The 27,107-nt window shown below is 38.2% G+C and overlaps 1 protein-coding gene across 1 annotated transcript in view; it reads right to left on the reverse strand.

Annotated features, from left to right (window-relative positions):
• LOC129001976 (ATP-binding cassette subfamily G member 4) overlaps positions 1-27,107 on the reverse strand; it is an 80,622-nt gene that overhangs the window by 11,438 nt on the left and 42,077 nt on the right. Inside the window, exons 2-7 of the mRNA XM_054429444.1 lie at positions 25,008-25,128; positions 8,675-8,861; positions 4,786-4,931; positions 3,613-3,851; positions 920-1,048; positions 327-499 (exon numbers count right to left, since the gene is read on the reverse strand). Coding sequence (XP_054285419.1) covers positions 327-499; positions 920-1,048; positions 3,613-3,851; positions 4,786-4,931; positions 8,675-8,861; positions 25,008-25,128 — 995 coding nt within the window. The remainder of the gene's footprint in view (positions 1-326; positions 500-919; positions 1,049-3,612; positions 3,852-4,785; positions 4,932-8,674; positions 8,862-25,007; positions 25,129-27,107) is intronic.

Consider the following 27,107-nt stretch of genomic DNA (forward strand, 5'->3'; position numbering starts at 1 on the left):
GCCTACTCAAATTACTGAGCTCTGGAACTCTTATAGGCTACAACATATAAATTGATAATGCGTTCTAGAGATGTATCTTGTGCATTGTAGACATCTTTTAAAAAGTTAATAATTTTAACAGTAGCATGCCCTGGAATGTCTTTTTTATACCAAAGAAAATCGTTGAAATCTTACAATGACCTCAAATATTTATGATCATGCGACAATAAATAGATTCCATAGAGAGTAAAATAAAATCTAATCATCACCAACAATAAACTGAAATCAAAGACCAGAGAAATTTTGAATGACACGAATGAAAAGTAAAGAATTACTCTAAAACATACACTGTTTCTTCGTATCTGCAGGAACTTTCTTCTAAACAATGTACAGAACTGGACCCAGCACCTCCACATGTATTGGCATATCCCTGGCTCTCGGTATTGGTCTTTGTCATTGTAATGATTAAGCAGCATGGCCGCCAGATGGCGTTTGTTTTCATCAGTTTCACTCGGCCTGCCTACGCAAACACATAATCATCTCTTTGGCAATTTTGTCAAGACCAAAAGCACACTATTATTTGGGACTGTTTCATAATGTCCAAAACTAAGGGAAGGAGTAGAATATAATATCCTAGGCTCATTGTTTCATAATATTCAAGATCTCGATCCTTACTTGGATATTCGGAAGTTATAAAATGAACGCTATGATTTTGATATAAAGTTATCTGAGACATTTTCTATCAGACTAAAAACTAACAATTTTTGTGACTAGGATTGTCAAATTGTTAAATATTATTTTAATATACCTACATATTGTTTTGCAGAACAGTAAAATAAATTCTGGAAATGACATAGGTTTCTTTTGCAGTCTAGCTTACATTTAAATTATTAAACACATAATCAATGAGTTCCAACATATTGATTTTTTTTTAACTAACCTCTTAGTTTTGTGTGGCCATTCTCCTTGTATTCTGAAGTTTCAACATATTCTGTGGTTTTTCCATTGTCTGTAGCTTTAGCAAGCTTTGTGATATTCTCTTCCTCCTCACCATCTGTTACTTCAATTACTGCAACAAAATAGAACCTTTGAATATTAATACAATTAGACATTCCATCCCCATGGTAAATTTGTCGCCAGATTTTTAATCAAAATCGTCGTTGTTGATGTGAGACACCGGCAGATTGCGCTGATTTAAATTACTTAATTCTGTCAAGTACACAAACTTTTTTAACAACTAATGAAACTAATGAAATGACTTATGGTGAGCTATAGCAAATGTTATGACCCATCATCAACTTGGTCAGAAATAAAAGGTAAGGTATACAATACAATTTTAGACACTAGCACATTCTGTGACTGGCCCACACAACTACCTTCTTTTTTAATAAAAAAATAGCGCCAGCTTGTCGATATCTACCGCATTGCATACCCAGGATGGATTTGACCCCTCCACCTTATCTAACAAGTACTTAGTTTTCCAGGCAAAATATTAGTTTTTATACAATAATTGTCTCTTATCAAGCTCCCAAACCAATAGGTCCTTTCACACTAACTAACACTCTAAAAACAACACTGTTATAGACATAGATACACACTGTACATAGATAGACACTGTTATAGATATTTTGTATGTTTACTCTTTGAATGTTGTTCATCATATAAATTTTCAGTTTGTTTCCAAGGTTTCTTCACTAAAAATAAGTCTTACTACTTGAAAAAATCCAATTCTTAAAATCACTGTTCAAATAGTATTCCAGTTCAACTCTGTTCCTAACAATGGAATCATCCTGTAGCACGAAAATTCGCTGTAGAATCTGTAGAGGAAGTGACATCCAGGGTATGATAAGCCCTTGCAAATGTAGAGGATCAATCCAGTATGTTCACTCAAATTGCCTCAACTCATGGATGAGGAGTGTTTCGCGGCATACCTGCGAGATTTGCAACTACCCTCTGAAGCAGACTTACCAGTACCTGTGGCTTTTTCAGTTACACCTTTTCAAATATTATTGCAATAACAATTATTTCCTTAAATGCCTTTTTGAAGCACTTTACATGGTAATTGGCTTCCTATCAGTTGTTGTAGCTGGTCAAGTATTAGAAACTTTGGTGTTTAACAATGGTAACACTAAAAGCTTATTTATGGTGCAATGGGCGTTGAGGAGTTTTTTGGAAAAGTTTTATCTGATTCATGCTATTGTGTGCGACTTGTTAAATGATTTGTGGCCAATAAAGTACTTTTAAACTATAGATTGTTTTCACCAGGAAATTTGTAAATAGTTAAGGAGTTGGGTAAGGTATTTAAAATACCCCCGCCGCAGCAAACCTGCCAACTAAGCGAATTTCCATTTGTCTGAATTGATTTTCAGTTAAATATATTTTAATAACATTAAGTTTAACGAGTACCTAGGTTTGCTGCTACAAGGAAACTAATAAAGTGTGTTTTTGAGTAAAATATTGATAGCTTAGTACAAAATAAATAAATTTGCCAAGTTTGACCAAAATAATCCATAAACAAGCAAACTACAACATTTGACAATATTCCATAAGAATAACATGGGAATTTTAAATTTACAATTTTTTAAATTTTCTCCGTTACTAATAACCGAACAAAAATACTTTTAGATAGGTACAAAATTATTTGTTTTTTAAGCTCTTTTAAAAGGTCTAACGAGAAATTGGGAAATTTTCTGTTTTGAGGGTCAAAAGTGAGAAAAACCAATTTTTACCCCATTAAACCCCCTGTAAAACCCCGTTCCCATGGTCCGATCATGCTGCTTCGCGAACTCATTCATGTTTATTACTCAAGTTATCGCGTTCACGGACGTATATATATATATATAAATCTATATATATATATATATATACATATATAAAAATTTGAACGAATGGTGTTTTTGGCCTCTTGGGACATCAAAATGAAAAAGCAAATCGGTCCCGGGTCTAGGTCTTACCGTGCCACCTACGGTAATAGCTACTTCTCTATAGGAAAATTCGCTAAAACATAATTTGTGTTACAGTAATGTTAGACGTTTATAGTGTTTTTGTTCTAAATAGTGTGATCTGCCTTCAAACTTCTGAGGACTAACAGTCTGGCCCAGGGGACTCCTACCTTGAGGGCCACAGCCACATTAAAAGTTTTTGTTTTTGGATGGATTGGCTGGCCAGTGATATTTCTGTGGGACTGGGAAGCAAGTGTACCCCCTCTCTCCACCAATAAGCCCACAAAGGATTTTTAAAGCCACAAGGAAATCACGATTACCAGATACATGTGTTACCACGGTCAGGGAAGGCATCACGGTATAGCTGAGACCGCATCATATGCTCACAAGTGTTGCAGCGATCATAGGAGCCGATTACAGTAAGGCTCAGGCCCCAATATACATTTACAAGTGTTGGCTTGATCGTGGGAGATGATCATGGTATCGCCGAGATTGCCAGAACACTGCTGTTTATGATTGTGGGAGAATGCATGTTGTCGGTGTTTGCTATAAAAAAAAGTATGCCTATACTATCCCCCCCGGTTTCATCCCCAATTCAGCCCTGGGACCGCCATTGGTTCTTCAGTATCACAAAGTTAATTGGTTACATTAAGAAAAAGGGAATTCAAAATCACATAAGAAGTTTACTCACTATAGTCGGCAGGGTTGTAGTAGGTGGGGCACTTGAAGCCTGCATTAGAGAGGAAAGGTACGAGCTCCCTGGTAGGCCCTTGGTACACACACATCCCTGCGGCTAGGACGTAAACATGGTCAAACAGCTGGAACAGGGATGCACTCGGCTGGTGGATGGTGCAGACGATAGTCCGCCCTTGGTGTGCCAGTGTACGCAGCAGTCGCAGCGTGTGACTCGTGGTTACATTGTCCAGCCCACTGACAAACATTAGACAGACTAGGTTGAGAACAATTAGAAAGTCCCTAAGGAACGGAATGTTTTTGGTTTCATCATGAGAGTGTCTTGTTAATGGTTTAAAACTGGGCTGAAGTGTCCTTGGTGATTGGGCTTTTAAAATTGATCTTGGCTAGTGAAACAGCTGATCTTAGTCAGTGACAAAGCTACAAAGATCATCTAAATTCAGGAGTGAGGATGTATTTATCCTTCACTAATAATCAGGTAAAAATCCACAGCATTGTGTGTTCCTATCTCAATGTATTGATAGTGATCCCAGAGAACCAGGACAGACAAGTACAGAGGAAACTTGCTTATGGAACGACTGTGTGCTTTGAGGAAATATATACTTGTGAGTTAGGGAGAGCCAAGGTGGTCCATCAAACAGAGAGCACCTTCTACCTCCACTGTGAGCGTTTAGTACATGAGGACAGGGGGGTGGTGCTGGACTTGGCCCAAGACACCAGCGACTAGTACTAAACAACACTTAAGTGAATGTTTAAGTGTACCTTAAACATCTCACCTTTCTCCTCTGTGTAGAGGTGTGGCTATGTAGCCAATATAAATGTAGAAAAGCGATGGAGGAAAAATGTTTAGACCTTCATTTACATTTTTAGTTTTAAAGACCTTATCTTGGATCTATCTTGGTGTCCCAGATTGTCCTAGGCAGTCATCTTTGTCTGTGGCATCATCTTTGTTCTCAGGATTGAGTTTTTGGCATCCTGCTCTGTGTTAAACACACATCCTAAAATCTCCAGGAAACTATATAGGAAAGTAGTGTTTTACGCTTCAGCTTAAGATATTCATCTAGAAAATACCTTTGAAAATTTGGTTTACAAATGTTTCAATATTTTAGGTTTTAGGTGTTAAGAACAAATGCCTATCCTGAACTTAGCTCTTAAACAAACTCAAACCCACCTGGTAGGCTCGTCTAGGAACAAGATGGAAGGGTTGTTGATCAACTCTAGGGCGATGGAGAGTCTCTTCTTCTGACCACCAGATAGGAACTCTGTCCTGACATACTTGCACTCTGTGAGACCCAGGGAGGCTTGTATGTCACTCACCTGGAACATAACTTGATATTATATACAATGGAGAGTCTCTTCTTCTGACCACCAGATAGGAACTCTGTCCTGACATACTTGCACTCTGTGAGACCCAGGGAGGCTTGTATGTCACTCACCTGGAACATAACTTGATATTATATACAATGGAGAGTCACTTCTTCTGACCACCAGATAGGAACTCTGTCCTGACATACTTGCACTCTGTGAGACCCAGGGAGGCTTGTATGTCACTCACCTGGAACATAACTTGATATTATATACAATGGAGAGTCTCTTCTTCTGACCACCAGATAGGAACTCTGTCCTGACATACTTGCACTCTGTGAGACCCAGGGAGGCTTGTATGTCACTCACCTGGAACATACCTTTATATTATATACAATGGAGAGTCTCTTCTTCTGACCACCAGATAGGAACTCTGTCCTGACATACTTGCACTCTGTGAGACCCAGGGAGGCTTGTATGTCACTCACCTGGAACATAACTTGATATTATATACAATGGAGAGTCTCTTCTTCTGACCACCAGATAGGAACTCTGTCCTGACATACTTGCACTCTGTGAGACCCAGGGAGGCTTGTATGTCACTCACCTGGAACATAACTTGATATTATATACAATGGAGAGTCTCTTCTTCTGACCACCAGATAGGAACTCTGTCCTGACATACTTGCACTCTGTGAGACCCAGGGAGGCTTGTATGTCACTCACCTGGAACATACCTTTATATTATATACAATGGAGAGTCTCTTCTTCTGACCACCAGATAGGAACTCTGTCCTGACATACTTGCACTCTGTGAGACCCAGGGAGGCTTGTATGTCACTCACCTGGAACATAACTTGATATTATATACAATGGAGAGTCTCTTCTTCTGACCACCAGATAGGAACTCTGTCCTGACATACTTGCACTCTGTGAGACCCAGGGAGGCTTGTATGTCACTCACCTGGAACATAACTTGATATTATATACAATGGAGAGTCTCTTCTTCTGACCACCAGATAGGAACTCTGTCCTGACATACTTGCACTCTGTGAGACCCAGGGAGGCTTGTATGTCACTCACCTGGAACATAAATTTGTTTAAATGTCTGCCATTTTGTTTATTGATGTCAGTTGAGCGCTAGCAGTCTCGTTCGAAAGGGGAGGCTAAAACGTTTTGTCCTTGCACAGTTCAGTCGTCATTATGCGTTGGAACAGCAAAGAGCTTGCTTTTGCCGTTGAGGCCTACTTTTCGAGTGGATATTCAGTGATTGCAACCCAGCGCGCCTTTCGGAATCGGAATGAACAAAAAATGTGCTTCTCTGGGCTGACACCGATTCTGAGAATTGCATAAAAGGCCTTTGCATTAACCTAAAGTGTGACAGTGTGGTGTGCAATTTCCTCAACTTTAATTATCGGGCCCATGTTCTTTGTGGAAAATGAAGTTGCAGTGACAGTGAATTCGGCCCGGTATGTAAAACCAGTGCCGGATTTACCACTAGGCCGATTAGGCCGTGGCCTAGGGCCGCAAGCAAAAGGGGGCCGCAGAGGAACGTTTTTTTTAAAATAGTTATTTGAAACCACCAGTTTGCCGCGATCACAGGTGACCATAATGATGTCTCCGCATACCGTGGGAGATGTTTACGATTTTGCCGCGGCCGCGGGTGTCGGTGACATGTCCTCATGATCGCAGCCCGCGGGAGACGTTCAAGAATTAGCCGCGCGCTGGCACGAGTTGTCAATGATGATGTCCCCGTGATTGCGGCCCGCGGGAGACGTTCACGATTTAGCCGCGGCCGCGGGTGCCGTTGATATGTCCTCATGACCACAGCCCGCGGGAGACGTTCACAATTTAGCCGCGGGTGCCGTTGACATGTCCTCATGATCTCAGCCCGCGGGAGACGTTCACGATTTTGCCGCGGCCGCGGGTGCCGGTGACATGTCCTCATGATCTCAGCGCGCGGGAGACGTTCAAGAATTAGCCGCGCGCTGGCACGAGTTGTCAATGATGATGTCCCCGTGATTGCGGCCCGCGGGAGACGTTCACGATTTTGCCGCGGCCGCGGGTGCCGTTGACATGTCCTCATGATCGCAGCCCGCGGGAGACGTTCAAGAATTAGCCGCGCGCTGGCACGAGTTGTCAATGATGATGTCCCCGTGATTGCGGCCCGCGGGAGACGTTCACGATTTTGCCGCGGCCGCGGGTGCCATTGACATGTCCTCATGATCGCAGCCCGCGGGAGACGTTCAAGAATTAGCCGCTGGCACGAGTTGTCAATGATGATGTCCCCGTGATTGCGGCCCGCGAGAGAAGTTCACGATTTAGCCGCGGCCGCGGGTGACGGTGACATGTCCTCATGATCTCAGCCCGCGGGAGACGTTCACGATTTTGCAGCGGCCGTGGGTGACGGTGACATATCCTCATGATCGCAGCCCGCGGGAGACGTTCAAGAATTAGCCGCTGGCACGAGTTGTCAATGATGATGTCCCCGTGATTGCGGCCCGCGGGAGACGTTCACGATTTAGCCGCGGCCGCGGGTGACAGTCACGTGTCCTCATGATTGCAGCCCACAGGAGACGTTCAAGAATTAGCCGCGGCTGGGGGTGTCAATGAGGATGTCCCCGTGATTGCTTCCCGTGGGGGATGTTTACGATTTCGGCACGGCAGCGGGTGACAATGATGAAGTCATCATGATCGCAGTCCACGGGAGATGTTTTAACACGACTTTGCCGCGATCGCAATTGTCGATGATGATGTCCTTGGAATTGCTGCTTCCCGAGAGATGTTTACGATTTTGCAATGGTCGCGAGTGTCGATGATGTCGTCCCCGTGATTGCGGCCCGTGGGAGATGTTCGCGATTTTACTGCGGTCGCGGTTGACGGTGATGATGTCCTAAATGTAGCAGCTCACGGGATATGATCCCGATTTCGCCGCGGTCGCGAGTTTCAAGGGTGATGTCCCTTTGTTGTAGCCTGCGGGTGATGTTTACGATTTTGTCACGGTCACGAAAACCTATGATGGCTTTGACTTGGTTTAGGAGTGATGTCCACGATTTCATCCACTTCACTATCACGGGTGTCGATGATGATGTCCTCTTGATGCATATAGGAGATATTCACGATTACGTCCGCGATCGCAAGGAATTTCCACCACAGGGGGAGGGCCGCTCAAGTAATTTGGCCTAGGGCCGCAAGTACCCTAAATCCGGCACTGTGTAAAACATCTTACAGGATATTTTTCCCTTGGCTAGATCAGTCGGATTTGGGGGACATTTGGTTTAAACAAGATGGTGCAATGGCACATACCACAAGAGCATCGATGGCTGTTTTGAGGTAACACTTCCCAGAACGCCTTATTTCAATCAGCAATTTGCAATGGCTGGCTCAATCTCCCGATTTGTCCATTACAATTTTTTTCTATGGGGTTTTTGAAGTCCCGTGTTTATGTGAACCGTCCAAGGACCCTTCAAGATTTAAAGAACAACATCCAGGAAGAAATTGCCAACGTAACACCTGCTATGCATAAAAGGGTAATGACTAACACCAGAAATCGGTATACTCAATGTATCCATAATGGGGGATGTCACCTACATGATTTACTCTTGAAAACTACATAAAAAAAAACTTTATGTGTGTACTTACATTGTAAAAACAAAATAAAATTTGTCTGACCCATAGAATGCGTTTTTTTTAAGGTAGTTATGCCGCCCCACCCTGTAGCACTGGTAAACTAAAATACTTGTACCCACACTTACCACAAGTTTCTTTTCTTTCCTCTTGGAGTTGGAAAGTTTGAGGTCAGCAGCGAACATCATGAGCTCATTGAGTGTCAACATGGGCTGCAACAGATCCTCTTGTGTGATATAGCATGAGCTCTTTCGGAATCTGCTTTCTTCCTTTGGCATCCCATTTACCAGGAGATCCCCAGTCACTCCTTTAGATCTGACAACATAAATAGCCTACAATCAATGCTATTATTGAATAAACAATATAATCTCTCTCTCTCATTCATCTTTCATTCTTACTTGAGTTAAAACCAAGGTGGTGTGCCATCTCAGAATAATAGCATACAATGTAGTAGAGATAGATTGAGCATTAGACCAGATTTGGTCCTCATCAAGAGCTGTTCTGAAAGACCAATAAATTTATTGGTTTGGGTGGCAGAGGGTTTATAGAACTTGTCTTCAAATTCGAAAGTTGCTGGTTTGAATCCTGTCCAAGCAGGAGCAGTCCTGAACCTAATGTCATTTGTCATTGTTCAATTCCTACCTTTCCACTCATCCTGACCAGGAGCCCAAAAATACTAATAAACACCAAATGAAACGAGCAATTGAAACACCAAGGTTTGTTCCAGACTGAGGGAGCTCATTAGTTTTTAACACAAAGTGATCCATCAACTGCGACAGTCAGACTTGACAAAACAAAGGAAACAGTCAGTTACAAACACTAAGCTATAATATTTCTCACATCCTCATATTTGGAAACAAGACCATCTCCCACGGTGTGAAGTGAACGAAACTGTTGTGTGTTTTTTCTAGACTTTCACTGGGTGGCACCAAAAGCTAAAATTACAATGAAAAAGTGAAGGATACATAAGTACTAAGGATATTGTCGGTATATAAGATGTTGGTTATATTAGAATGATGCAAACAATTACATACAAAATAGAACATCCCAAGCAGGTTTTTCACGTAGGGATGAATTATTTCATGGTTAAATAATTTACATGTAGTGTAAAAGATACCTAATCTAAATTATCTTAATTTTAATATCTGTCTAGTCTTTGTAAAGCAAAATGAAACAAATATGATTTTCAGATTTCATGTTTTTCGGCGATTCAAAGTCAAAACACATCATCGGGATGAATTAGTTCATCATTTAAGTTTCAAGTAAATTAATTTTAAAGCTTTATTAGCACGTACTAAAACATTAATTAATTACCTTGTTAGTATAAGTTTGAAATATTAAATACCTCAATATATTATTAGATGTTCGTGCAAGCAGTAAATCATACCAAATGTCATCTGAAAGGTTCAGGGAGTCAACTAGATGCAGGATTGCAGGGGACATTCTGTACATGACCAGTGAAAGGTTAAAGGTGAATTCACAGAGGGAATATCTCAGTGGACTTCAAAACCAATGCTGGATTTAGGCATACTAATTCTGACTTTCGCAGCAATATTATACTGTATATTGATATGATTTATTTATACTGTATACTGTATATCTAGCTCTGTGATATGAAACCTGAAATAACAACACAATCTGGCTGTGGCCCAAATGATGTTGGTTGATTCATCTAAAACTAACACATACCCTACATGGAATGTCAACTACCTGCATCCCGTTACAGCCAAAAGTTTGCTAAACAAACGTAGTCAGAGAAATATAGGACATGACCTTAAAAAAATTGCAAGAAAACGTTTTATGGTTTTATTTTGTAGTGTTGGGTGTGCAGAGTGACAATCTAAAAGTTGCCAAAAATTGGTCCAGGGTAAAATCTCTAAAATCACTATTAAAAATGACGACTTTTCCCAACATTGGAAAAATGTTGAAAAAAATATTTACCACATGCATTTATTATGCATATTTTTCGAGAAATTGTCGTGGGACCACCACCGATATTTATTTTGTGGTTAGTACTAACCACCAAATAAATATCGGTACTTCATTTCGATAGGGAATGTGTTGAGTGCAATTTAATATTTGCCACATGTCTGTTTTTAATGTTATACTTCAATGATGAATACCAGATGGTTAAATTGTTAAATGTGTTGTTAAAAACAATAATAGTTTTAATCTATGTCTTCTTTAGTTGGTTCAATTAAAAGTGTTGAGTTTAATAATTCAGTTTGCCCTTTTATTTTATTGAGCTAGGTATTTTAATTTAGTGTCCAGGGAAACCACATATTTACAGGTTATGGGCCCAGGGCTGTTTAAATACGGAATTTGTTAATATTTTTTTTACCTGGCTAATGAAATTGAATTAATATGGCAACTGAACATGAAAAGTATCGAATACCATTGTTGGATGGAACCAATTTCAGCAATTGGAAATTTAGAATTGAAACTCTGCTGGAGGAATTAGAATTATTATCTTTTGTAAAGGAATCTTATGTTACCAAAGTTGAATTTCTGGATAAAGACACAGATGAACAACGAGAGAGGAAGGAAGCAAGGTTGTTGGAATTAGCGAAACAAGATCGAAAGTGCAAGTCGCAGATTATACAGCGTATTGCCGACAGCCATTTGGAATATGCAAAAGACAAGGCAACTGCTTTTGAACTATGGCAATCTCTCTGCAACACATTTGAAAGGAAAGGAATAGCTAGCCAACTTCTACTAAGGAAGCAGTTACTAACAATGAAGTTTGATGCGATGAATGATGTTTTAAATCGTCACTTTCTGAAATTTGACAAAGTCATAAGAGAGTTACGTTCTACAGGAGCAACTGTCGAGGAATCTGACATTGTTTGTCATCTACTACTGACCATGCCCAAAGAATATGACGTCGTTGTCACGGCCATAGAGACTCTATCAATGAAGGACTTATCTCTAAGCTTTGTGAAGGTCAGACTGCTGGAAGAGGAGACAAAGAGGAGGGGCGTTGGAAAAATTGAATTTGATTGTACATCACCTCCTACTGCCTTCCAGTCTCAACCAGGGAAAAAGAAAAATTTTCCAGGAAATCAAGGAACTTCTGGCAACTCGTTCAATTTCACTTGTCACAGATGCGGAAAGCTTGGACACAAACGAGCTAACTGCAGAGTCAAATTACCACAGAACCCATCAAAGAAAAATAATTCTGCGAACGTGGTCGACACCAAACAGGAAGATGCCGCATTTTGTTTTGGAGCATCAAGTGAAGACTGTTCAGCAGATACCATAAATTGGATATTAGACTCTGGAGCAACAGAACATCTGGTTAACAGTAATGAGGTATGTCTCTCTAACTTTAAGAAATTAGAACAGCCTATTAAAATCAAAGTAGCCAAGTCTGGAACTTATCTTGAAGCAAAATGTAAAGGGGATTTGTATGTCACTAGTGTTGTTGAAGGGAAGGAAATTAAAATAACAATCAAAGATGTTTTATCTGTACCTGGAATTAGTTACAATTTACTTTCAGTAAGAAAATTGGAAATGAATGGTTTTTGTGTTATCTTTCAAAATTCATGTGGCTTGATTAAGAAAGATAATCAAACTGTTGCGGTTGCAAAAAGAAACAATTCTCAGTTATATATGTTAAATTTTTTGCAACAAAAAGCTTTGTCAGCTTCTTCAACTGAAACAGAAATGAAACTGTGGCATGACAGGCTTGGTCATTTGAGCTATGGTTGTATTAAAAGTCTCAGGTCGCAGGTAGATGGGATGGAGTTGAATACTTCAACATTACCCTTAGAAAAGTGTTCAAAGTGTGTTGAAGGGAAACAATCACAATTTCCTTACAATCAGAACAGGAGACGTGCCATCAGACCTCTTGAGTTGATTCACAGTGATTTGTGTGGTCCAATCTCACCAGTTTCATTTGACGGTAAGAAATATATCATCACTTTTATTGACGACTTTACTCATTTCACAGTGGCCTATGCTCTAGAATCGAAGGCGGAAGTCACACGATACGTCAAGATGTATCATGCTTTGGCTACATCTCATTTCAATCTAAAGATTAGCAGATTCCGTTGTGACAATGGTCGTGAATACATGTCAAATGAGTTGAAGCAGTTTTTTGAGGAGCAAGGAATTCAGTATGAGTTCACAATCAGATATACTCCTCAACAGAACGGTGTCTCAGAACGAATGAACAGGACTATTGTTGAAAGGGCTCGTTGTTTAATACTTAATTGTGAATTAGGTAAGACATTTTGGTCAGAAGCTGTTCGAACTGCCGCATATCTAATCAACCGAAGTCCGACATCAGCTTTAGGAGGAAAGATCCCTGCTGCTTTATGGTACAATGAGAAGCCTAATCTTAGTAAGTTAAGAGTTTTTGGCTGTGCAGCATATTTGCTGTTACCTAAGGAATTAATATCGAGTAAATTTGACAGCAAGTGCTTGAAGTGTTACTTTACTGGATATTGTCCTAATGGTTATCGACTGTGGTGTCCTGAAGAAGGAAAAATAATCACTGGAAGAAATGTTGTGTTTTATGAGGAAAAATTTAACTTTGAGAGCACACCAATTGAAGACTGGATTCCCGATCATGTACATGAATCCAGATCGAGTAAAAAGGAAGACAAGAACAAAGAAGAACCCAGATCATTGTCTGATGAAAATCAAAGAATTTCTATACCAGATCTTGAAGAAGAGGAAGAAGAAATTGAAGATCATGTAAGTGAAGAAGAAACAATAAGACACTCTACCAGAAAGAGGAATGTGCCAAGATACTTACAGGATTATGCAGTTCTTGCTCTGAATGCTGAATCTTTTGTCGATGATGTACCGCAAAGTTACAAGGATATTGCAGCACGTGATGATAAGGATCATTGGTATCAAGCTGTTAAGGAAGAACTTAACTCTATAAAGGAAAACAAAACTTGGACTTACACTGAACTACCACCTGGAAGGAAAGCTATCTCCAGTAAATGGGTTTTCAAATTGAAGAAAGACATGGACGGAAATATTGAACGATACAAGGCAAGACTTGTTATCAAAGGATGTTCACAGAGAAAGGGTTTTGACTATGAAGAAACATATGCTCCAGTGGTTCGTCTTGCAACAGTTAGGGTGTTGCTGGCTGTAGCAAACGAACGTGGATTAATTCTTGAACAATTAGACGTCAACAATGCTTTTCTTCATGGTGAACTGAAGGAGGAAATATATATGTCCATTCCTGAAGGAGTTGAAGGAACACCCGGCTCCGTTTGCAAATTGCAAAAGGCGCTATATGGCTTGAAACAGGCACCATTAGCATGGAATCAAGCTATTCATTCATTTCTCATTTCAGTTGGTTTCACCCAATCAGAATCCGACAAATGTCTTTACGTTATGATACAAAATGATATTGTCGTGTATCTTGTGCTCTATGTTGATGATATTCTCATGGCAGGAAATAATAGGGAGAAAATCAAGGAAATTAAAGTAAAGTTGAATGAGAAGTTTAAAATCAAGGAATTGGGAGAACCAAAAACATTTTTGGTAATCGAAATCTCCAGGAGTGAGGGGGAAATGTACTTAAGTCAGACTGCCTACCTAAAGAGTCTTCTTAAACGATTTAACATGCAAGATTGTTGCCCAGTCAAAACGCCAATGGACGTAAAACTAGAAATCAAAGGCGGAAAAAGGACTGATAAGCCGTGCAGAGAAGTAATCGGATGCTTAATGTATGCAATGCTAGGTACAAGGCCAGATTTGAGTGCTGTAGTAAATTTCCTAAGCAGGCATCAAAGTGACCCAACAGAAGAACTCTGGAAATGTTTGAAGAGAGTCCTAAGATATATAAAAGGAACAATCGACTTAAAATTATGTTATCGAAAGAGCAAACAAGATGACATTATTCTGGCTTACGCTGATGCAAACTGGAATAAAAGTGGAGATTCAAGATCGACCTCAGGTTATCTCATACAAGTGTTTGGAAGTAGTGTAAGTTGGGCAACAAAGAAGCAATCTAGTGTTGCGTTATCATCTACAGAGGCGGAATATGTAGCTTTGGCAACAGCAGCAGCCGAATTACTCTGGATGAAGTATCTGATAGAAGATTTTCAAATTTTGCTTAAGTTACCAATCCGCATCCTGGAAGATAATCAATCTTGCATACGACTTCTACAGAAGTGGGAGCATCGCCGATTGAGACATGTGAATGTTAAATACAATTTTGTGCGGGAACTTCACCAGCGGAGAATCATGTCTGCAGAATATATATGTTCGGAAAATCAGATTGCAGACATTTTTACAAAAAGTCTGCCTGCACCTCGGTTTGGCAATTTGAGAAAGATGTTAGGATTGTTTGTTTGTTAATTGTGTCAAATGTAAAATTATTAAATTGAGGAGGGGTGTTGAGTGCAATTTAATATTTGCCACATGTCTGTTTTTAATGTTATACTTCAATGATGAATACCAGATGGTTAAATTGTTAAATGTGTTGTTAAAAACAATAATAGTTTTAATCTATGTCTTCTTTAGTTGGTTCAATTAAAAGTGTTGAGTTTAATAATTCAGTTTGCCCTTTTATTTTATTGAGCTAGGTATTTTAATAGAGTGTCCAGGGAAACCACATATTTACAGAATGCGTTTGTCCATCTTGGATCCGCCAAATTGGATATAAATAAAACATTTTAAATGAAATTATAGTGTTGTGAAACATCATTATAAACTAGATTTTCACGCTAATTTCAATGCTGAAATCCGTTTTTAAATATCTGAATAAATATCGGTGGTGGTCCCAAGTCAATTTATCGAAAAATATGCATAAGAAATCCATGCGGTATATTTTTTTTTCAAAATTTGTCCAATGATGGGAAAAGCCGCTATTTTTAATACAGTGATTTTAGGGAGTTTTGCAACTATTAGTAGGTCACTCTACACTCCCAAATCTACAAAATAAAATCTTAAAACGTTTCATTGAAACTTTTAAAACAATACTTGTGTCTGTTTTATTCACTTTGCTTGGACTAAACAGTGTATTAGATTACAATAACCTTATCAAAAATCGTCAACAATGAACAATGAAGGCAAGGAACAGTGGAACAGAGGATTGTAAACATTGTGGGCGTGGTCGGAACGGTGGAATGAACCGTAAACCGGTCTCGTTGATCCACTGACTCCCGCGGCAGCGCATTTGCATCATAATAATACAGCTGTTCATTGCTCCAGGCGGAACAGGAAATGCGATTACACAGAGTAATATTGAGAAACGCTCATCTAAACATAACAACTACATGCAGTTTTCGCAGTGGGCGGAGTAGCATCTTGGGTAATAGCGCCTCTTGGTGAAATAGTAGAGTAGAAGAAACGTGTTGTGACGATCAAGATGGCTTTTCAAAGAGCGCGTCATGGATAAATTTGTCTTACTTGTTGATACTTTAAAAACACGCACAGGATTTTCCTAAGCATGTGTGTTATAAGCATGTGAGACGATTAATTTATATTGAGTAGTCTAATATCTTAACTTATAACACTTAAAACATATATTTACGCTTATACTGTTACTCACAAGACGGTAAATATACAAAAGATGGTAAGTGGTGATCGATTTCGATTGGACACTCCAATCATCATCAGACCCAATAGGCGAATGACAAGAATTCTAGAACATTCTTGACAGAACATTCAGAACATTCTTGTCATTCGCCTATTGGGTCTGATGATGATTGGAGTGTCCAATCGAAATCGATCACCACTTACCATCTTTTGTATATTTACCGTCTTGTGAGTAACAGTATAAGCGTAAATATATGTTTTAAGTGTTAAAAGACGTATCTTTATTTACTTTCCGTAAATTTAATAACACGTACAATGCTGATCAAGAAGTTATTTAATATAACTGACAAAGTGTTTCTGTTTAATTTCTCAGAGAATAAAATATTTTGTCTACTATCTACACGATGGTCAATAATTTAGTAAGTATTATTACGTTTTAAATTCAATTGATCAGATTTGTTATAATTATACACCCATAATGTTTTTAGAGCGTCAGTTAAATCGCAATTTAACTCTTAAGATTCCGAATTTTCCAGAACGCGCTCAATGTAAGTCAATCCTAACCTCAGGAACAAACTTTTTAATCTTATTTCCAAGCAGGTAACAAAATGTCGGCGTAAACCAGCTAAAACCTAGAGTGTTAGCAAAACGGGAGTGCCGATGGAGACCTGTGGGGGTGCGTGCGTTTGAAGGGACTTGACCTGGTCTCCATCGGTACTCCCGTTTTGCTAGCACAAAACCTAAAACTAAAATTCGTGCACAAATGCACAATTATGAAAATATTCAAAACTAGTGGGATTAAAGTAAGTAGCTGAAGATGATTAAAATCCAATTTTAACACACAAGGTCACATGTCAAAAATGAATGACTTGCATCGTGCCATTCTAACCAAGGCGAAATTCATACACGTACAATTAAAGCTTAACTTGATGGACGTTGATTTCATCCATCAATCGGCGTTTCCGTGTTTGAATGATGCAATACAACGTGCTCGTGGTTCATTAACCTTTAGCTTCCCTCTTCACTATTCATTAGGCATAGTGAGCTAAGTTTCCACACTCGGTTTAATTCACGGCCGCCCGTCAAGTTAGGTTAGGTTGTGCAATGTTATGGAATGGCGCAACATTTGATTTTTAACATACAATTATTTGTAACGGATTAAAATAACTGAGCGTGTGAGCTTATTAGAATCCCCACTTGGCCTGAAACAACCTCAGTAATGTAATACGTCTCTAAAAAATTCACCAAATAGTAAATGTTCGTATAGGATAACAATACAAAAATGTTTATCTTGCTAGTATAATTTTGGACGCTTTGGTTATAGAACATTAGAACGAGACGTTAACTATGATGTTTGAGTCTTGATTTTACACTGCTTGGAAAAAAACGGAACAGTAATTAATAGACATGATAATGGTGTATTTTTTAGCTGCTTTGAGTAAACTTTTAAAATTACTTCTTTTTTCGGTGGTGTGTTGTGTTTTACCATCAGCCTGGTCCATGTTTTACCTTCACTTTGGTACATTTACGAAAGAACGAGTTCGCACAAAAAATAACATATCCTTGAGGATAATGAAAAAAATTAAACCTAAAAAAATTAAACACTGACCACAATATTTCAAACAGAATTATAATAACTTTGTAAAAATAATTCGTAATACTAGCTTTTTATAATGCATTCTATGTTTTTACCATAACTAAGGGTTTGTTGTTCCACAGTACCGGTAATGTAAATATACCAAGATTTGTATTAAACTCATCGTTTGTTTACATCTCTGATGACAGCCGTCACTCAAGTATCACTCTATTTCTACTTTCTCGGGCTAATAATAATCTACAAAGGTGCGATGCTGATGATGAGTATGAGTATCGTTGGTGGTGAGTGTGAGTGTGTAGTTGTCAGACGTTACGTGATGGTTGAGAGGTCAATGTGGATTAACCCCGTGGTTTGTTTACATCTGTGACAGCCATCACTCAACTGTGCATCTCTGACTCTCATACCGATATTGTTCTACCAAGGTATATGACGATGTTGATGGTGAGTATGAGTGTGTAGTTGTCAGACGTTACGTGATGGTTGAGAGGTCAATGTGGATTAACCCCGTGGTTTGTTTACATCTGTGACAGCCATCACTCAACTGTGCATCTCTGACTCTCATACCGATATTGTTATACCAAGGTATATGACGATGTTGATGGTGAGTGTGAGTGTGTAGTTGTCGGACGTTACGTGATGGATGAGAGGTCAAGGTGGATTAACCCCGTGGTTTGTTTACATCTGTGACAGCTGACAGCCATCACTCAACTGTGTATCTCTGACTCTCGTACCGATATTGTTATACCAAGGTATATGACGATGTTGATGGTGAGTGTGAGTGTGTAGTTGTCGGACGTTACGTGATGGATGAGAGGTCAAGGTGGATTAACCTCGCGGTTTGTTTACATCGGTGACAGCTGACAGCCATCACTCAACTGTGTATCTCTAACTCTCATACCGATATTGTTCTACCAAGGTATATGACGATGTTGATGGTGAGTGTGAGTGTGTAGTTGTCGGACGTTACGTGATGGATGAGAGATCAAGGTGGATTAACCTCGCGGTTTGTTTACATCTGTGACAGCTGACAGCCATCACTCAACTGTGTATCTCTGACTCTCATACCGATATTGTTCTACCAAGGTATATGACGATGTTGATGGTGAGTGTGAGTGTGTAGTTGTCGGACGTTACGTGATGGATGAGAGGTCAAGGTGGATTAACCTCGCGGTTTGTTTACATCTGTGACAGCTGACAGCCATCACTCAACTGTGCATCTCTGACTCTCGTACCGATATTGTTCTACCAAGGTATATGACGATGTTGATGGTGAGTGTGAGTGTGTAGTTGCCAGACGTTACGTGATGGATGAGAGGTCAAGGTGGATTAGCCTCTTACTTGCCATGCTGAGACATATAAATACTGTAAAACAATAGATTGTAAACTTCAGCACTGTTGTGATCGACCTGACAATATCATCAAATAATCAGTTATGGTGTTCTTTCACGGACTTAGCTCTTCAGCATTAAAAAACACGTGTGGCATTGGAAAATGTACCTGACGCAAAGACAAAGGCAAATATATAAGTAGTTCTCGAAGAAAAAGCACAAAAATGAAGTCAGCAATACAGGGTATAACCTCGGTACTAACCTTTGTCGTAATGTGAGTTTAGCGTATTTACATTAGCGTCCAAGTAAATGAAAGTTATTGAAAATATAACTGTCTCAAAATTCCCCGATCATTTTAATTCATCCCATACCTTATAAAAAAAACCAAAAACATTTTGATAGTGTACTACCAATGAACACAATCATTCATTAGTAATGCCATTGACTATAGAGAATTCACTTCCCATGTAATTAAAATCTGAAGAAAAAAAAGTGGAGCAATTTATTAAGATGGTCTGCCAACTAATGACAATATTCCGTGAAAAATCAATCAGCTGTTTGCTATGATAGTGATTCATGGTGGAAGGGAAAACATAGGTGTGATACTCCCGTCATAGGCTGACGTCACCCGATTTTAACTACCATATAAGAATTCATTTGTTTTAATTTGATTGCTATTGTTTTTATTATATTTTTTGAAATTGAAATGTGTTAGCAATCTGGGTGACGTCAGCAGATTTAAATTCATACTTAACCCAATACACTGGTATTTTCTGGTGGGAAGGTCCTGAACGTATATTCTTGGTTTCAAATTTTTACATTGTATGGGAAGTTTATTCTGTGTATAGCCAATGGTAATACAGTAAAGAGAAGTCAAGGTGTATCTAAGTTAAGTGAAAGCTTGAGCTCAATGCGGAACATGCACTGCACTTTTACTGTAATAAATTTAACACGCGTTCACCTTTAATTTTCAGAGCGACGAAATTTCATAATGAGAGACTAGTGTAATTTCATCTAGATTGCCTTTCCTTTCGAGATACTCGATCCATTCGCCTTATTGCCTAGTCTAGTTCTACTATTTGTCATCCCGGGATTGCACTTTGGTCTGCAAGAGAAGGAACAGCTGGGACATTTCCGGACTTTCGCCCCACTTGAGATACAATTTAGTTTAGCATACACGACCGTTGGTCGTGGACAATAGGGGTATTTACTCAGGGGAGGTATAGAAGAGGCTACGATGACAGCTGTGGGCTTCTTATTAGCTGAGGGAACGCCATTACCGTAACAAAACGATCGGTAGCCATAGGCCTCGGTGGTCTATTGGTTAGCGTGCCGGGCTGATATACTGTAGGTCCCGGGTTCGAATCCCGCTGGTAACATTAACTTTTTGTCCAAGATTTTTTTAAATTATCAGCAAGTTTGGTTGGTTTGGTTCGGTTATTACAGTTTAATTTTATTATTAAGTCATTATAAAATTTTAATTGAGCAAATTCTAGTTTTATTTAATAAACAGAATTATTTTTCCGATTACTAAACTTTTGTTATATTATTTCTTTATCAGCAAGTTTGGTTAGTTCGGTTAGGTTATGATAGTTTAATTTTATAATTAAAAAATAATAAAATTGAATTTGAGACATTTATAATTTTATTTGATTAACAGAACTATTTTTGCGATTAGTAAACCTTCATTGCCAAAGTTATCTCTACTACAGCGCTGTTCACGGAGGAATTTTGAACTAAATGCCTCATTCGTACCTCCCCTAAGTCAGACCCGACAATAGGAGAGTAGATGCTGAGACATTGACTATGGATGCTGCAAGTAGACTTCTTATCCGTTATAGAGTTGTTTTGATGTGTGTGCGATAAACCTAAAAGGTGATTTTAGTGGTTTCCTTTTGTTTGAGAGGAAATTTTGCAATATGTGTTGTACAGTGTTATCATTTGTTAGCACAAATGTACTTAAGTTGTCAAATAACGAAAATTATCAATTTTTAACATCTAAATCACTTGAACTTTACTGAAAATGAATATACCTGAAATACTTTTCAGCTAACCTGTGAGAGGATGGAAATTCTAGTATATGGTTGAGATCAGCGCTTGGCCCAAAATACATTTTCTTAGAAAAATTAACCACCTCTCCAAAACATACTTTTGGCCATATTTTGTCTTTAGAAGTACTCACACATAAAACAGTTTTTCAGATTTTTATTTACAGCTGTTTAACAAAAGTTTAAAATACTTTCTGATATTGTACCCCTTATCAAACCTTAAAAATGTTGGTAAACACAAGAAACTGCCCCAAAATTCGTTCTCAACAGGATATGACCAAAAGACACTTCTCTGAAAAGCATTTTGAAATTGAGGCTTTGGGAACAAATTACTTGTGTACCAATACATTTCCTAATTACATTGTACTTGTTCTTTTCGGCTCAAATTCCGCACACCAATAACATTCCAAGTCCAAAACTTAACAAATACAAGTAATTAAATCAACCAAACGCTCTTAACATTTACAATTGTTTTCTTGAAATATTTGTTTATCATGGCTCCAGTGATGGAGGAGAATGAATCAGCAGATCTGCAACAATGACTGCAGCTGAAACGTCAAGCAGGTATGAAACCGCGGTTTCGTTACTCGGTTACTCTGTTTCATGATTGAGGCCAAAACATGATCAGACGTCACGATGAAGACGTGATTTGGCAGCTGCTTCCGTCATGCCAGGTGCGAACTTGTGAAACTTGTGATGAAAGTACGACGAGCTTCTTGGCTAATCAATGGCTAACAACAATGCTCAATCTGAATTCAAGTTTGGAGAGAATAAAACCCGAATAAAGCATGACCAATTATAATTAGACAATAACTGCGGTCAAAAGGTAGTTAAGTGATAGACTAAACTATGAATAGTTAACCAGATCATCATAAATTTGGATCAAAGAAATTTGCAAGAAATGTCTCAATCAGCATTGTAGCAACTGATCTAGATTTTGATAGTTGAGTAATCTTAAATCTGAAATAACTCGAGATTATTCAAGGCTAGCCTGATAAAAGAAAGAACATGATTTGAATAGGCAAATATATAGCTTTAATAGTTATACCAACGAAACAGAGCTAAACTCAGTATGATCCTGAAGTATCCAATAGACTATTGAAAACCACGATGTTTTTCATCGCGTTATCAATATAATAAATTGAAGTTTAGGGCAGGATTAAAAAATCATACATAGCTTCAAAAACAAAATAAACTTCGTGGCGAAATTTGAGACACGTTTGAATAACCAGTACAAATTCATACACGTATTAGGGCCTATATTCTCAAATAATATCCTCCGACGTCCTAATTTTGATTATAAACTGATGTGATGTTGGGCGAGCTTTTTCAATCACTTTAAACTCTTTGTTGGATTTGTAATGAGTGTAATTGAACATATTATACAGATATATTAAAATCGTTTCAGGAAAATTTCACATCACGAAATGTTAATCGAAGAAAGTTGTTAATCACTTTCGGCGCTTGTAAATATTTAAGGGACATTGGTAAACTGCTGGTCACCTAAAGAATGGATTTGCCTACTTAGTACATAACATCAAGCAACAAATTATGCAGACACGTGGAGTAGACAATCAAGCTTGTGAAGGTACTTTTGTGACTTAAATTTGCAAATATGAAGGATTGTAATTATAGGACAGACCCTGCTAAGAGACAGTCTATGAGGTAATGATGCTTTGTGGTTTTCAACAAAGTAATGTAATCGCTCGGTCCATTGTGGTTTCCAACGCGCTTCATCTTTAAACCAACTACAACTACAACAATATGGAGACTGTATGTAAGGGATTTGATATATTTGTTTATGATAGGATTTCAAAGTTTAGAAGTCGTATTTATGTATGTTATTGGAACAGTATTGAACGATTTTATCTACTTTTTAACATGTCAAAGATGTTTTAAATAACATGTGGAAACAACATAATTAAGTGTACTGGGGTAATTTAGATGAAGAGGTGAAGGCAAGAATGCGAATCTAGTCATAAACATAATGGGCTCCGTACCTCTTTATCTATTTTAACTTGAATTTTTTAAGGGAAAGGACCAATTTTGAATCAATAAAATTTCGAACCAACAATATTAGTTTGATTCTACTCCTAATGGTGAAACTTTGGTTGACCAAGAAACAATTTATCTAAGCCCTCCGTAAAAGTTTTAAAAATTAAAATCGAAATCAAGTTAATATTATTTTACTATAATTACATAAAATATTAAGTATAATAGGTACACATTTTACTGAAAACAATAATACAATATCTTGAATTCGGAACACAATCTAAAGCCTCAAGGCAGATTTCTCCATCTGTTCTTAAACATTACCATTACTTGCCCACCAGTTAATCTATGCTTAGATTGTACGCCCATGTAGCTGTAAAACAGTCATAATTTCTTCTTTGTTCCTGGAATTAGTATGGCAGCAATAAGGAGAAAGGAGCCCCTGCCTGTAATACAGGTATCGTAATATTACACAATCAAATGGTCAACAGCAAGCTGATTATTAAGTCCGGATTTGATGCACAGATAATCCATAACCGATATCCAAATCGAATCAATACACACTTTTAGTTAACCTTACCCGAACCCGAACACGTGTTCGGTAACGGTTTCGTATTCAAAATGACCATTTCAAAAATTGGTAGTTTACGGTGAATCCAGATTTAGGTAATCAGTTGATCACAACAATTTAAGTACTGTAGACATTTTCTACTGTAGTACACTCTACACTGGTTAAAGTGCTTGAGTTTAAGACAATATGGAGGAATAAAATACTATAGGTAATGTTTTTTTCCTACAGTCACCCGACAAAGTTAGCTTCCTTGTACTGTTTATAGTACAGAAAGCTGCTAATTGCTGCATATTTATACTTTGCCGTACGGTTTATACTTTGTCGTACGGTTTATACTTTGCCGCACATCAGGATTCCAACGAAACAACACAAAACAGCGTGGTTCTATTATGCACGTAATCCGTGTACGCTTGGAAATAGGTTGGCAACACTTAAAGATAATAATACTATGAGCAGCTGATTGACTATTATAACTATGATTTAACCTGTCATTTCGTGTTTATAGTTTTGGTATTTCTGAACTTTCTGGACTTTTCTTTTAAACGTTTTTAAAACATTCATACGATCTTAATAAACAAGAAAATACCTTTAAAGCATTTTTTTTAGGCGCGGAAACCACTTCAAGTTACAAAAACATACGGAACTATATTCTCAAAATGCGGAGCACATTTCTTGCCGAGGAAAAATAGCGAAGTGATACGGACCGCGGGTAGGCCTACTACTTTCTCTAGGACCATTTGTGTTGCCAGATGAACCTAAAAACGTGTTGTATAGTGTTTGAAAGACTAATTATTTATATGCTTTATAGTGACTGTAGGAAAAATATAATGTGTAACACGAGTGAAAAAGGCCTTTGCTGCACTCGAGATCATTCCGCACTCGCCTGCGGCTCGTGCGTAAACATTGCTCTCGTGTGCAGCAAAGTGCCACTTTCACCACTAGTTACACAAATAACTATTTCTTTTTACAATACGAAAAAGTAAAATGTAAGAGTAAATAAGTCTTGATAAAGGTTCTTGCTGACTCATAAACATTTCACTAACGACCTTGTGAATTTAACTATCATTTGCTGATTAAATAGCATTTCCTTTCCGTAGGTACTTTTGAGATAGTTTTTACGGACTAAGTAGTAATAGTAATAGTAATTTTTGTGTTTTTCAATCAATGTCTGTTTCCAAAATATTCTAATACAACTGAAGCTTATTGATGCTTAGAAACTGGACCCAGTAGACCTTGATCATTGATCTTTTGATAATACTCCTGTCCAATGAACAGCCGATCTCAGTCAGTAACATGGGAACACGGCTACACAGATCATCTCCATTCACCCCACTTTGAAGTTTGATGGTAAACTACTGGACACGCAGGTTTGTACATTGGTACAAGTAATTGGATTATTTTGTTATATTTACATACCTGAGACCTGAGATGGCGTTCAGCAGACTGCTCTTGCCGGCGCCAGAAGGTCCGAGGATCGCCGAGAGTTCTCCTGCTTTGAATCTTCCGCTGACACTCTTGAGGATCTCTCTTCCGCCATCTGGAAAACATCAGACATCAGACAATGTTCAGTGTCGTATGAGAATAACAAAATTCCATTTAGGAACACGCCTGCCATTTGAGTATACTTTTGTATAATAGTTTCAATAATGATTTCAGTATTTGGTCGTCTATTACGTTTCATAATGTCAAACAAGTCACTTTTCCAGAAAAATATACAACGTCTTATACCTTTTGAAATGACCTGATAAGATATTTTTGAAGGGAACACGTTTTAAGGTACAAAATGAAGAATGGAGAAGAAATTCCTCTCCAGGAGGCAGGAATTCCTTGGACTCATGAAAACTATAATATTATCATTTAATTCAAATAGATTCTTACAGTGAGGTGGATAGAACTTGGCTAAAAATAGATGTTACAATGTAACTGGAAAACTATCGACGAGTTCCTATCTTGTAGAGACTTTACGAACTTTTGTCAAACAAATTGAATCGATGCTCATCTTCTAGTCTAAGAATTATTCTGATTATAAGTACTGCCAAATTCGATTGGTATATAGAGACGTTTTTAAACGAGATATTAATATTGGTATGTAAATAGTTTTGGTGCGATACATTGGTATAGAAGGCCAAAATAATTCGCGGGGTTTTGAATTCCCTCAAAGCGGTGGTTCAAAAGAACGCTTTATATGGGATTAACAGGATCAAAAGATATTGTGACAAAGTGGAACTCCTAATCTACTATGCATTCTACCACCTGCAGCTAACACACTGACCAGTTGACCAGTTGACCCTACCACACTTTCTACTCACTACTCACTCCCTCACGCGTTTCTCCATACTTTGGCAATTCGCTTTCGATCCTCACATAACACTAGACGTAACCATGTCGCCACCGTGACTACGACTGATCTAGGCAGCAGCAGGACAGTAGTGCGAGGTAGGCATATAGGGAGGCAGTGTTGAGGTACAATTGTCAAAAGCACATTGTCAGAGGTGATATTCTTTAACAATATTGCAATCCTAGATACCGCAACAAGACTTGGTGCTTCGTACCGACCTACGCCCTACGCTACGGCAATGCTTTCGAATGAAACATTGGCATAGCCACGCTTTGGAGCGAGACATTTAAGCATTGACATTTCGGGTCAAAGCGTTGAATGGGCCTTATGGTAATATCTGAATTGAAGTATATCTTTGACAAATCGTAGTGACCTTACGAATTAGTTTTAAAACTTGCTGACTTAACATCATAAGATGAAACTAATCAATTTCAAATTACTTTAAAGACCTCACACCAAATCGATTCTCCAAAATAGCTTGTAAACAATGACAGGTTCAATCTTGGAGTTCCTTAGGTTTAGTGACAACTACAAAAAAAGTAATGCAAAAATAAAGTTATATTTATAAATTTATTTCTAATATCGTAGCATGTATGATTGTAGCCTAAAACAATGTGAGCATGTTTTTGGGTGCTATATTCGTAGTTTTTAGCACCCATTCTATCATATTTGCGCCTCGAACTGCAAGGAAAATAGAAAACTAACCTAAAAATTCAATTTACAGCATATTTTTTCAACTTTCCCTTCGATTAACATAACATTTGCTGTTTAATTGGGTGACCGCTTTACTATAAATCGAAAATAAGTTTGAAGTGTGTTTAATGTATCTCTAATAAATATACTGTAAACGATTATTTGAGTACGCACATAACGCAAACCGACCATACAAACATAGAAATGTTATGTGATGTGTGTGCAATTTTAACGAGGTATGATTAGTAACTAAATGAATAACAAACATTCCAAGTTTATTTAGTTTCTAAGTGTCAGAAGTTGTTTAAAGAAATATAAAGTTTGAGCAGAAGTGCGAATCTGCCTCAGTTATGAAAGTACTGGTTGAGTTCTAACCACATCTCAACATATTCATGAGTGAGTATTTAACGTCCGTTTACAAAATTTAGGTAGTTTGAGGAGAAGTTCGTGCACTATCTTTTGCTGTATATGTCACAGCTAATTGA

Source organism: Macrosteles quadrilineatus, unplaced genomic scaffold, assembly GCF_028750875.1.
Source record: "Macrosteles quadrilineatus isolate MER2022 unplaced genomic scaffold, UCM_ALF_1.0 Scaffold_9__3_contigs__length_116548681, whole genome shotgun sequence".
NCBI classification, from domain to species: domain Eukaryota; kingdom Metazoa; phylum Arthropoda; class Insecta; order Hemiptera; family Cicadellidae; genus Macrosteles; species Macrosteles quadrilineatus.